The sequence below is a fragment of the Culex quinquefasciatus genome, chromosome 3 (assembly GCF_015732765.1).
Source record: "Culex quinquefasciatus strain JHB chromosome 3, VPISU_Cqui_1.0_pri_paternal, whole genome shotgun sequence".
NCBI lineage: Eukaryota > Metazoa > Arthropoda > Insecta > Diptera > Culicidae > Culex > Culex quinquefasciatus.
This window is the reverse complement of record NC_051863.1, coordinates 26,634,691-26,648,253: the sequence shown is the minus strand read 5'-3', so window position 1 is coordinate 26,648,253 and position 13,563 is coordinate 26,634,691. Positions and strand designations below refer to the sequence as shown.

The window sequence follows — 13,563 nt, the reverse complement described above, 5'->3', positions numbered from 1 at the left end:
ATTAGTTTTTGGGACGGCGCGGATATGGCGCGGATTTTTGGTCGACTTCTCCGTAACAACCCTATACCTTAAATACCTTATGTTTATATCTGAGAACCAATAAACCAAATTTTCAGTTCTTGCTTTTGGGTGTTTTTAAATACCCTTAGCTTAAGGCGGTTTCAAAAACACCCAAAAGCAAAAACTGAAAATTTGGTTTATTGACCAAAAAACTCCATATATTCATTTTTTCCATATTGTATACACATAAAACTTTTTTGTATTAAAAATTAAGGAGGTATTAGACTATGACAAACAAACAAACAAACTAAATAAGAAACAAACCAAAACGCTCTGCAAACAAACACACAATTTGGTCTTGTTACGCTCCATACAAAGTTTAGAAAAATTGTAAGGATTTTTTTTAACGAGTGCCGGGGTTCAACATAATAACAGAACACTCCCTTATCTAGTTTGTTTGTTTGTTTATCATAGTCTAATATCTTCTTTGAGCAATCTCTAAGATTTCGGTCATTCGATTTTTTGTTGTTTTGTTTTGTTTTTTAAATTCGGCTGAAACTTTCTTGATGCCTTCGGTATGCCCAAAGAAGCCATTTTGCATCATTAGTTTGCCCATATAATTTTCCAAACAAATTTGGCAGCTGCCCATACAAAAATGATATATATAAAATTCAAAAATCTGTATCTTTTAAAGAAATTTTTTGATTGACTTGCTGTCTTCGGCAAAGTTGTAGGTATGGGCAAGAACTACACTGATAAAAAATGATACAAATGATTCTTGGTTGTAAAAAATCTTTGACCGAGTCATGAACTTTTGAAACATTACTGTTTTTTTAAAGAAAAATCGAAATACTGGTCGCCAAAATTTTGCAACAAAAAGTATGTTTGGCCCTAGAAACCGGAATATTTTGACAGCATTTTGTATGGACTCTGTTAACATTATATGAAATTTGGTATGATCAAATGTTGCAAAACTACTTCCACTTGAAGTAGTTCAGATGTCTCGCCGCACAGCCCGCTGAACAACGGGTTGATCTGCAGTGTAGTTGTCCATCGCCGAGTACTCGCCGTAGTACGGGTTGAACATCTCCTTGGACAGCAGGTGAACCACTCGCGCGCCAGCCCACCGTAATCCAACCCTGCCTCGCCCTCAAACTCCACCCACAGCTTGCTCTTGAGCAGGTCCACCTTGGTGACCGAGCGCGACGATCCAGACGACGTCCGCCGGATCTTGATGTCGATTCCGTTCGAGGGACGCTGCCTGCAAAAATCACACTGATTTCAAAGCAACTCACCTGCCTTCGAAGCTGACTTTGAGATATTCGTCTTTTGTTGCAGTCGCGTATTGCACCGCCTGGCTGGCGATCTTGATTAGACACCGCGATCGTCCGCATTGGCCGTCCGCGTGTTGTGACGATGAAGAACGTCCATGAAATGGGTATAAATAATGACAAGGCATGCTGCCCAACCAATATTTGTTAAAAAAGAAATTCATCAAATTTTATTTTTAAAATTAAAGAATTTTAGAATTATATGTAAAATTAAGTAACAAAAGAATTTTATGAACTTTATAATTTAATAATATTAGAATTTAAGAATAATGCATTTTGAGGGTTTTATAATTTAAGAATTCAGAATTTTTTTGTGTAATTTTTTGAATCTTTTGGATTATAATTTGAATTTTGGAAATTTAACATTTTATAATTTTAGAAGTTCATTAATAAGAATTTTAGAATCTCAGAATTTTATAATTTGAGAAATTCAGAATTCTAGAATTTTAGAATTGTTGTAGAATTTCTGAAATTTATAATTAAATCTTAGAATTTTAGAACATAACAATTTCTGAATTTAATTCAATTATAGGAATAAAGAATTTTAAGATTTTTGAAATTAATAATTCAATAATTTTAAAATTCTGGAAATAAACTTTTTTTAAGTTTAAGATGTTGAGCACTTAATAATTACATAATCTTACATATTTTTTTGATTAAAGAGTTTTAGAAACTTCGGATTTTGTAATTAAATTTTTTTACGATTTTAAATATGTATGTTTGAATTTCAAACATTCCAGAATTTTAAATTTTTTTATTTTAGAAATGTAGAATTTAAGAATTTTAGTTCAAAAACGGTTCGAAAAATCAGCAGGCAAAAGTTAGCAATTTCAATATAATTTTAGATGCACTCAGTTGAACACGATTTTAAATGCATTTCCTGCGGTTATAATCATTTTTAACATTTTTGAGATAATTCAGGAATATTTTGAGTTTTGTGAATTTACTTTTAACAAGACCGAACAAAGTTTTTTCCCTTCGTAATTTTTTTTAAATCCAGATTTTTTTTTTTAAATTCATGACTGCAAACCGATTGCAATGCTTTTCACATTGCATTTTCCATCCTTTTTTTAATGTTTGAAGTATTGAATTGTCATTTCTACTTTTATATTTTTTTTACTTTGAAAATATCTGCATCGGCCTAATTTAAGAAATTTAGAAATTCAGAATTTTATGATAATAATAGAATTTTGTGGTTTTATAGTTAATATCCAAAAATTATGAATTTGGGAATTTTGTCATTTTAGAATTTTAGCTTTTCAAAGTTTTAGGATTTTAGAAAATTTTTTCTAATCCTGGAATTTTAAAAATAATTGATTGATTTTAAGTTTTTGTCTCCTTCATTACCCACCAAAATGTCCCCAAAAATTTGATCTGATTTGAAATTTTAGAAAGTTAGAATTATGAAAATTTAAGAATTTACGAGTTAAAGAGTTTTAGGGTTTTAGAATTTGAAAAAAATAGAATTACAGAAAACTGGAATTTAGAATTTAAAGATTTGAGAAATTCAGAATTTGAAAAATTTAGAATTTCAGAAATCTAAATATGAAAGATTTAGGATTTGAGAATTTCAGAAATTTTGAATTTTAAGAATAATTACTTATATTTTGTTTTAAGTTTTAAGTTAAAATTTTTCTTGAGAGCAACTCTCTACGAAATCGGCAGATTTCGACCATTTTTATTTTTTGTATTTTTTTATTTGACTTAAACTTTGTGGGGGCCTTCCCTATGACCAAATAAGCTATTTTGCGACATTGGTTCACCCATACAAGTCTCCATACAATTTTGGCTGCTGTCCATACAAAAATGGTATGTAAATTTTTTAAACAGCTGTAACTTTTGAGTGAATTTTCTGATCAATTTGGTGTCTTCGGCAAAGTTGTAGGTATTGTTGAGGACCTTTGAGAAAAAAATAGATACACGGAAAAAAAATTGCAGATTTTTTTATCAACTTTTTTTTTCACTAAAACTCAATTTCCCAAAATACGTATTTTTTGATTTTCGAGATTTTTAGATATGTTTTAGGGGACAAAAATCCGCAACTTTTGAGCCATAGAGAAACATGGTCAAAAAATCTGCCGCCGAGTTATGAATTTAAAAAAAAAACAGTGATTTTTGGAAAAATTCGAAGTTTCATGCAAAAACAAGTTTGACCTTATTTTTTAATGCAAAAAAAGGGCTCCGTTTTCAAGATATTGCCACCGAAAGTTTAATTTAGCGAAGTATTTGCAGTTTTTCAATTTTTAAAAATAGTGACCATAAGTGACCATTATTTTTTGAGAAGTTCAGAAAATTTGCTATAAAATTGTCTAAGAGACATTGAAAATTGGACCTTGGGTTGCTGAGATTTTTGTTAAAGAAACACGAAAATTGAAGTTTTCATTCTCACCAACCCACCATTTTCTAATGTCGATATTTCAGCAACTAATGGTCCGATTTTCAATGTTAAAACATGAAACACTCGTGAAATTTTCCAATCTTTTCGAACAAAAATATTTTGAAAATTTTTAAATCAAGACTAACATTTTAAAAGGGCCAAATATTGAATATTACGCCCATTTAAAATGCTAGTCTTGATTTAAAAAAATTCAAAATATTTTTTTCGAAAAGATCGGAAAATTTAATAAATTTTTCATGTATTAAAATTGAAAATTGGACCATTATATGCTGAGATATGGTCATTAGAAAATAGTGGGTTGTTTTGGTGAGATTTAAAAACTTCAATTTTCGTGTTTTTTCTTAAAGCTCAGCAACCCGAGGTCCAATCTTCAAAGTCTCTCAGACAATTTTATAGCAAATTTTCTGAACTTAAAAAATAATTTTGAAACGGTTGTTTTGAAATTGAAATTGAAAACTGCAAATCTTTCGCTAAAATCAAACTTTCGGTGGCAATATCTTGAAAACGGAGCCCTTTATCAAAAAATCTGTAAAGTACTTTTCGATTGCAAATTCAATTTTGCATTATAAAATAATGTCAAATTTAAATCACTATTTTTTCAAAATTCATATCTCGGCGGCGAATTTTTGATCATGTTTCTCTATGGCTCAAAAGTTGCGGATTTTTGTCCCCTAAAACATATCAAAAAATCTCGAAAATCAAAAAATACGTATTTTGGGAAATTGAGTTTTAGTGAAAAAAAAGTTGAAAAAAAAATCTGCAAATTTTTTCCGTGTACCTGTTTTTTCTCAAAAGTCCTCAACAATACCTACAACTTTGCCGAAGGCACCAAATTGACTAGGAAATTCACTCAAAAGTTACAGCTGTTTGAATATTTACATACTATTTTTGTATGGACAGCAGCCAAAATTGTATGGAGACTTGTATGGATGAACCAATCACACAAAATAGTTTATTTGGTCATAGGGAAGACCCCCACAAAGTATGAGCTAAATCAAAAAATACAAATAAAATCCATTTTCGGTTTTGGAAGAGAATGGCTTTTAAGAAATTAGGGAAAAAATAGACGAAGACCTAAATTTTAATTGAAAAACAAAAACATGTAAAATCGTTTATTAAAAAAAACCCTTCTGAATACATTGCATTATTTATTTCATTTAATTATTTATTTTTTTTATTTCAAAACTTTAGAATCTATATTTTTTTAGAATTTAATAATTCAAGAGTTTTAGAATTTGAGCATTTGAGAATTTAAGGAGTCAAGAATTTTAGTATATCAAAATTTTTGAAATTTAGAATTTTAGAATTTTTGAAATTTTATAATTTCTGAAATTTGGAAATTGAGATAGTTAGAATTTTAGGTGTAGTGGTAAGCATGATCTCACCTCAGTTTGAATGGGTTCAATCCCCGTCGACCCCGGTAGGCATTTTTCCAGACGCGATTTGTCTGATCACGCCTTCCGTTGGATGGGTCAAAAATTCTTGAAAGATTGTGTTTTTTTTTGGGATTGATTCCTCTCAAAAGTATCTCATATTTTTGAGTGAAAATGAACATACAAATGTGAGGCAGGCCCCCAACTTCCCTCAAGTGAATTGTTTTATTCACTTCGTTTAAAAATAGATCAAGCTGCAATCCTTTGGCTAAGACGCTCTAGTAAAAACGCGTCTCGACGCTCAATCACTGCATTAATTAACTGAGCAAATTCGCTTGGGGCACCCTCCACTTCACCAACACTGCGATTATCTGTGTGTGTGTGCGCGCGTAGAAGTTGTTATCAGCCACGCTCGACCATCGAAATGCCCACTTTTAATTAATCGCCTTATTACGGCTAAGCAGGATGAAGCTGCTACGGTGAGTAACCGACTTGATTTGTTTTTGATTGGTTCTAATTCATGGATATTTTGGGGCAGGTTTTGATTCTGATCACGCTGGGAACCTTGGCAATTGCTCAAGTAAAGAATCATACCTGCGTTCCGAGTGGATACAGCCGGATTTGCCTGTTGGAGGACATTTACTACGAACGCAATGGGACGACAACCCACGTCTTCCCGGAGAAGCAGAGCCACGTACGAATCGGAAGCATCGGAAGCTGGGTGAATAAGCATTCCCATATTCCGTATTTTGACGCTGGGTTGTACCTTATGCTTGGGAAACCGCCCATCCTGGAGGCGATGAACGTCGGCATTGAGACGCTGGACATTCTTACATCGCTCAAACATGGCAACTTTGCGGACAACAACATTCGGACCACCTGGGTTACCGGGTACGAAGACGACAATGCTGAACCTGCGCTGGTCTATCTGGACCTGTCCCAGAATTGGTTGCGTCAATTGCCGAACGGAATCGGTAAGCTGGTGAACCTGGAAGTCCTCAACCTGGGCAGCAATTCGCTCGATACCATCCCACCAAACACCCTGACCAGACTCACCAAGCTGAGGATCGTCAACCTGTTCTTCAACAACCTGCATCAACTCTCCACGGAGCTATTCCCGACCAGCCTCACCCACCTGGATCTGTACTACAACAACCTCGCCCAGCTAGAATACGCCAATTTGCACTTCCCCGCCCTGGAAACCCTCAACCTCGAGCGGAACCACCTCAGGCAGATCGACGCCTCCGCACTGATTCTGGCCATGCCCGCGCTCAAAATCGTCGGCATCTCCGGCAACTCCATCGGCGAAGATCAACTGCGGACAGCGCTGGGTGTGTTCCGGCGGCGCAACATCACCTTCCGGAACGATGCGGACGAGGAGGCTTGCTTTCACGACGAAAACACCGTGGAAGGGGTTTGCCTGCCGGGGAGCAGTGCCGAACCGATGGGAGTGGCCCAGGCCGTCGTGTTCACCGTGATGGTGGTGATGGTCGGGGTGGTGTTTGTGCTGGTCACCCGGTGGGTGCTGAGGGCGATGAACAAGTAGGAGAGTGTGTTGAAATTTTGAAAATAATTTAGGAACAAATCTTACTTCATTGTTCATAAAAATAAAAAAGCAGGTATTAGCTTTAGAACTATTTCAACATTCAAAAGAAAAGAAAAGTTCACAATGGTTTAGAATAAATAGACAAATACAGGGTTGTTACGGGAGAGTCGAAAGAAAAATCCGCGCCATATAAAAAAAATGCGGCGACCAACATTTAAGAAATTTTATTTATTAATGAAGAAAAACTAATTCATAAAGTATTTGATAAAAAAAAAACTCGTTTTATGGTTTAATTCTCCAAAAGAATGAAAGCAATGAATTCATTTAAAAAAGTCCTCAAGAGACGGTCAAGGCAAGGGTCATGAAAAAATCTTCAAAATAGAAAATACAATATTTAAAAACCTAAAAATATAACTTCAAAAATATAACCTCAAAATTAAATCAAAATCTAAAACTTTAATATGATAAAATTTTAAATTTCGAAAGTCTAAATATTCAAAATCTAAGAATTTTTATACAGTTTGTAATCCAAAATCCTCGCTGAAATTTCACTCCGAAAGAAATTTAATTTCCGATATTTTAAATAATGTCTTTTCATAATTTCAAAATCTCTTACATAAAATAGGTCTTCAAAAATTGTGGAATTCAAGAATTTAAGAACAAAGAATGTAAAAATAAAAACGTTTAAGAATTTACGAATTTAAGAATTTAAGAATCTCAAAATTTTAAAATTTTAGAATTTTATAATTTTATAATTTTAGAATTTTAGAAGTTTAGAATTTTAGAATTAAAGAATTTAGGATTTTTAGAATTTAAGAATTTAAGAATTTAAGAATTTAAGAAATTAAGAATTTAAGAATTTAAGAATTTAAGAATTTAAGAATTTAAGAATTTAAGAATTTAAGAATTTAAGAATTTAAGAATTTAAGAATTTAAGAATTTAAGAATTTAAGAATTTAAGAATTTAAGAATTTAAGAATTTAAGAATTTAAGAATTTAAGAATTTAAGAATTTAAGAATTTAAGAATTTAAGAATTTAATAATTTAAGAATTTAAGAATTTAAGAATTTAAGAATTTAAGAATTAAGAATTTAAGAATTTAAGAATTTAAGAATTTAAGAATTTAAGAATTTAAGAATTTAAGAATTTAAGAATTTAAGAATTTAAGAATTTAAGAAGTTAAGAATTTAAGAATTTAAGAATTTAAGAATTTAAGAATTTAAGAATTAAAATTTTGAGCTTAAGGATACTAAAATCATTTTAGATTTGAGAATTTTTTTCTATATTGTTTTGAATTTGATATTTTTTTTTAATTTTTTTAAATCTTCAAATTTTAGATTACCCAAATTTTTGGTATTTTGAATAATCTGAAATAATCTGAATTTCAAAATTTCATTTTTTTTAAATAACGATTTTATTAATTTCGAAAAAAAAATAATATGTATTTTGATTCTTTTTGTTATTATAAAAAATATTAAAACATTTTTTTTCGAATTTTTGAATTTCTGAAGCTTTGAATTTGGAATGTTCTGATCTTTTTATTTTCGCCAAGAAAGTTTAAATTTAGAAAAAATATTTCTACCGATTAAATTCCATTCCAAAATTCTAAAGTGGAGGCCAGCTTCTGTTACGTCCAACCAAGCTCATATTTGGCGCCCACCAGAACAAGCCCCAATAATAGTTTTTGTTACACATTCTAATGCCTATATCTTCGGGAAAAGTTTGTAATATTTGATTTACAAAATTAAAAATTGAATAAATCCAGTATAAAATTAAAATAAATAAGGTTAAAAATCATTACTCAAAACTCAAAAGAAATTAAATATTCAGAACCGGAGATGTTAAGAAATGACAAAAAACATATAAAAAAAAATTTCTACATAATCTTTATCTTCACTTTTCGACGTTTTGTACTAAGAAAATACAAACAAACATTTTCAAAATTGCCATCCGCGCGAAATCCGCGCCTGAGCAAAATTAGCCAGCAAATCCGCGCGATCCGCGCCGTCCGTAACAACCCTGCAAATACTTACATCATTTTTACTAGTGAAATAGCAAGAGAATGTCCAAATAAAGGTCCTAAAAATAGCAGGGATGACAGAAAAATTTCATGTTGCATCCCATTGACAAATTACCCCAAAAGTGTTCCGAATTTGTGGGTGTTCCGAATATGTGGGATAACTGTACTGAATATTTGTGGTTTCTCTGACAGAGCACACCATTTGAATCAAACTGCATCAATAGCTCAAAAGTGATGAAAATTCATATGGGATATTTATGCGAACAGAGCCAGTGCATGGCGGAAGTTTATATTATGACCAAATAAAAAGTAATTTCAAAAACTTTTTGAAAAAAGCTATAAAAAATAAATAAAAAATATTTGTTGGAAATCGAAAAGTATCCTTATTAATGGTTAAAACAATCACAACAATTTTCATTTTTTGACTCTGTTGATCCGACTTTTGGTTGCTGAGATATGGCTTTTCAAAAAACATAAATTTGGGGAAAACACATATTTCTGTACTCCTCAATAAGCCATCATTTTTCAACCGATCAAAAATTTAACCTTTGTGATTTTTATTCATTTCTTTGAAAACATATTTTCACGACTTACATAAAAAATGCAAAATTTTTGTGTTTTTCTAAGCATTCACCCTCAAACTAGACTTAAAAATGCTAAAAAGTCAAAATCGTCAAACAATGGCCAAAAAGATCAAATTTAATGCACTTTTAATCACAATTTCTATTTTGCGAGACCATTTCTCATCATTTTGTTCGCACACACACCAACACGCATTATGAGAGTTTAAGTCGCCATCAATATCTTTTCACTTGCGCTAACGTTTTAAAAGCGCTTAAGGTTTGAAATTGCCTCCAACTACCGGCACCATGTTCTTTTGAACATAAGTTTGTCACTCACTTGAAAAATAATCCCGAAACATGTCAATAATTAGCTAGCACCATCAAAAAAACAAACGCGCCAAGACTTTTGACGTTTGACTTTTGACGACCCATTCTAATCGAAGGCTGAAGAAAACCGAGCGAGAAGCGAAGGCAAATAAAGAACAACACCACCAGCAGCGCCTGTTGGAGTGAGCCAGTAATGCCAGGAAACTTTCTCTATGAATGCAACTTTTCGTGAGTGTTCGCTTAATATTTTCTTACAATTGGAACTAAGCTGAAAATAGAAAAATGGGCGTGGCCCAGTGCATTCTCGTCTGATTAGAATACAGTTATGAAATATTTTTTCAATGCTTGTAAAAGGAATAGAATAACTTTAAGTAAAAGTGAAAAATAGAAATTATCACAAAAAGTTGCTCTACTCGTTGGTGCACTTGGTTTGGTTAATTATCAGCATCATTCAAACACGACCGCTTAAAGGCTTGAAATGGGTATATTTCCCCTACAATAACAATAAATGTTTTTTTTATCATGCCCTAAAACATATTAAAAGTCCAATGAAAATTAGATGAAAACATTTTTAAATTTACAAATAACTCTAGCTGTTTTCACACTACGAAGCTCAAATTTTGCAAGCATTCTTTTGCAATGTTAAGGGGGTGCATATTAGCCCCTCTCCCCCTATAAGGCTAGTACGCAGATCGGAAGGAAAGGGGTCAAGAAACAGCTTTACGAACGGCAGAACAAAAAGAGGGAACGTTTTCTTGGGCCTTTTCTCCACCTCTCTGGTTTGCTTTCGCTACCGCTGCTGCCCATTTGAAATTTTCCTTGACCGGTTCCTTCCTAAGTGCATACCATACAATAACATAAAAATTATAACTTTCTAGTATTTATTGTCAGATTATTGATATTCGTTTTAAAAATTCCGTTTAGTGCTCATAACATAAGAAAGTGAGTTTTTATAACTTCCGGATTGTTGTCTTTTTCTGGATGGAGTATTTACTCAAACTGAATCGAAATTTAATGCCATTAAATGTTTTATGAGAAATCAAATCGCAAATGACGCACTAAACTTCACTGTACAATTCCACGGAACGGTATGATATCAACAACTCTCTAAAGCCATTATCAGTACAGAATATGAGAAGAACACTAAACTTTCATACATTCTAGTCTGTACAGTTGATCGAGCAAGATGCACTTTCCACTCTTGTAAGTACACTCGACCCCCGGTGGTTGGTCACGTTCTCGTTTGACACTTTTTTAGTTTGTACCCCGTTGGTTGGTCAAAGTCAAACAAACGAACTGTCACTTGTTACACGGCGCTCACGCACACTATCAAAACAAACGTTCGGTAGTGTGTGTGAACTCCGTGTAAAAGGGGTGTCAAACTAAAAAGTTTTGAAATTGGTCTAATTCAAACTCCCACAAACCAGGCTACTCATCATGTGCGTCCAAGTCGCGTTCGCCAAACTGAGCTACCGCAACCACACCTGTTCACCGTCCAGCTACGCCGGCATCTGCATCCTGGGCCACCTTCACTACAAACCTGGCGATGAGCAGGTGGTTCACAGCTTCCCCCGCAATCGCTCCCACATTCGCATCGTCAGCGATTCCCGACGGGTTGGCAGCACGACCGAGATACTGAACGTTGATGGCAAGTTTCACGAGCTGCTTGGTCGACCTGCGTGCTTGGAAGTGCTGGAACATGCCGTCCAGCGGATGGAGTTGCCGCGAGCACTTCGGCATGGCTTCCCGGATTCTTACATGCGCGAGTTGAGCGTGGAAGTGGGGGTGGGTGATCCGGCGGTCGTGTACTTGGAATTGACTGGGAATATGCTGAAGGATGTTGGAGTGTTGGGGGTTGGTTAACTTGGAGGTGCTGCTTTGGGTGACAACATGATCAAAAGTATAGATCCGGCTACGTTTGCGAATCTTGGCAGGTTGAGATATCTTTGTTTGAGGTACAACTATCTTGGCCGGATTTCGTTGAGCATCTTTCCAAAGAGTTTAACCCACCTGGATCTGTTTGCCAGCGAAATTACATCGCTTAACTATGGTGAGTTGTACTATCCGAACGTAGAAACGTTCAACATTGAGAGCAATTCGTTGACATCGATCGACGGATCGGCGTTGCTGTTGGCGATGCCAAAGCTAAAAATGGTTCGTATTGGGTGGAACTTCTTGGACGAAGATGACGACGAACTTCAGCAAACTATTCAGCTGTTCCGGCGGCACAACATAAGTCTACGCAGCGAAGCGGATGACGGTGCTTGCGAGATTGTTGGTATTGAGGGAGTTTGCTTTGCGGAGCCCGGGCCACCACGATCGGTACTTCCGGATATTCTGATGAGCTTGGTGGTGATCTTGGTTGTGATTGCTTTGGCAGGGATGCTACGCTGGGTGTTTTTGGCCATGCATCGCAAGTGAGGTTAGTGGGGAAGACGAGGATCTGTATTGATAAACCGCCAGCAACGATTCAACAGTGTTTTCATTCCTGAGAAATCCCTTCTCCCTCTCGTCGTTATCAGTACTAAATTCGAGAGAGAGACCAGCTGCACCGCAAACACTCTAGTCGGCGCTGTTGATCGAGCAAGATGAAACTTACGTTCTGGTAAGCTCAACCTATTAAGTTTCAATCAAATAGCTCAAGCAATCATTCTCAGGACGCTGCTGTTGCTGTCCTTCCAAGCCGCGATCGCCACCACACTCTCGGTCCGGAATCACACCTGTGTGCCGTCCGGTTACACCAAGATTTGCATCCTCGACAGCCTTCACTACAATCCGAATGAACCGTCGAAGGTGATCCACAATTTTCCCACGAATCGGTCCCACATCAGGATCGTGACTCGCCCTTCTGGATATAGCAGGGATGTCCTAATTATGAATGCCAAATTGTACGCCCTGCTTGGCCAACCTGAGACCTTGGAAGTGATCGAACATGCCGTGTGGAGTCTGCAAATACCGCGAGCACTCAAGCGAGGAAGTTTCCGCATTCCTACGTCAGAAATCTCACCGTGGAACCAGGCACGGAATCCCCAGCGCTAGCCTACTTAGATCTAACAAACAATTACCTGCGGAAAATTTCCAACATAGCCAGTTTGCATAACTTGGAGGTTCTCCGCCTGAGTGACAACTTCATCTCAACTGTAGACCCGTCCACATTCGAGAATCTCACCAAGCTGCGCTACCTCGACTTGAGCTACAACGACCTCAGCCAGATCTCCATCACCACCTTCCCAAAAAGCTTAATCCACCTAAACCTCTACAAAGGCCAACTCTCATCGCTCAACTACGCCACCCTTAACTACCCCTCGCTGGAAGTCCTCAACCTCGAACGCAACGATCTACCCTTTATCGACGGCCCCTCGCTGATCCTAGCCCTGCCCAGTCTGAAGCTCGTCCGTATCGCCGGAAACCCCCTCGAGAAGTACGAACTCCAGCAAACCCTGCTCCTGTTCCAACGCCGCAACATCAGCTTCCGGAACGAGGCGGACGAGGCGAGTTGTACGGCTGGTGAGGACGTTCACGAAGGAGTTTGCATTGCCCAACCCAAGCCACCCCGGACGGTGCTGAAGGACGTGGCGATGAGCTTGGCGGTGGTTTTGGTGGCGATCGCGTTGGTGGCGACCCTGCGCTGGGTGTTTCTCGCGATGGGTGGGAAGTGATAACGGAAACAAGTACGTTCGTGGAATTGTTTTGCAGTTGGTTCTAGATTCCAATGAAAAGAAGAGTTGTGGTTTTATTCTCGGTAGAAGTGATCACAAACAATCCTCAGAAGCGGAGTGAATTCCGGTACAGTTCGTCATTTTTGAGTTTAACTTTTTCCATCCAGATTGGCTTGGTCAAACCAATGTTTCGCTTTGCTTGAAGACGGTGATTTAAGCAGGTTGCAGACTGGACTTCGCTATGTGATGTGATGATCGTCCACCATGACAGCCTTCCGTTGCCGGCCGCTCCCATCTCCACCGCGTATGAATTTAAGAATTTAAGAATTTAAGAATTTAAGAATTC

The 13,563-nt window shown here is 36.0% G+C and overlaps 3 protein-coding genes across 3 annotated transcripts in view; 2 read left to right on the top strand and 1 right to left on the bottom strand.

The window, feature by feature from the left end:
- The window catches only part of LOC6045123, a 40,880-nt gene that overhangs the window by 3,143 nt on the left and 24,174 nt on the right, over positions 1-13,563 (bottom strand). Inside the window, 8 exon segments of the mRNA XM_038260704.1 lie at positions 985-1,002; positions 1,004-1,039; positions 1,041-1,104; positions 1,107-1,257; positions 6,289-6,627; positions 11,062-11,311; positions 11,629-11,703; positions 12,937-13,186. Of these exon segments, the coding sequence (XP_038116632.1) occupies positions 985-1,002; positions 1,004-1,039; positions 1,041-1,104; positions 1,107-1,257; positions 6,289-6,627; positions 11,062-11,311; positions 11,629-11,703; positions 12,937-13,186 (1,183 nt within the window).
- LOC6045121 lies at positions 10,712-12,027 on the top strand. Its single transcript, XM_038260265.1, has 2 exons — positions 10,712-10,761; positions 10,986-12,027. Exons 1-2 carry the CDS (start codon positions 10,745-10,747, stop codon positions 11,419-11,421), a joined length of 453 nt encoding a protein of 150 aa, XP_038116193.1. The 5' UTR covers positions 10,712-10,744; the 3' UTR covers positions 11,422-12,027.
- LOC119768843 lies at positions 12,100-12,607 on the top strand. Its single transcript, XM_038260267.1, has 2 exons — positions 12,100-12,163; positions 12,216-12,607. Exons 1-2 carry the CDS (start codon positions 12,147-12,149, stop codon positions 12,595-12,597), a joined length of 399 nt encoding a protein of 132 aa, XP_038116195.1. The 5' UTR covers positions 12,100-12,146; the 3' UTR covers positions 12,598-12,607.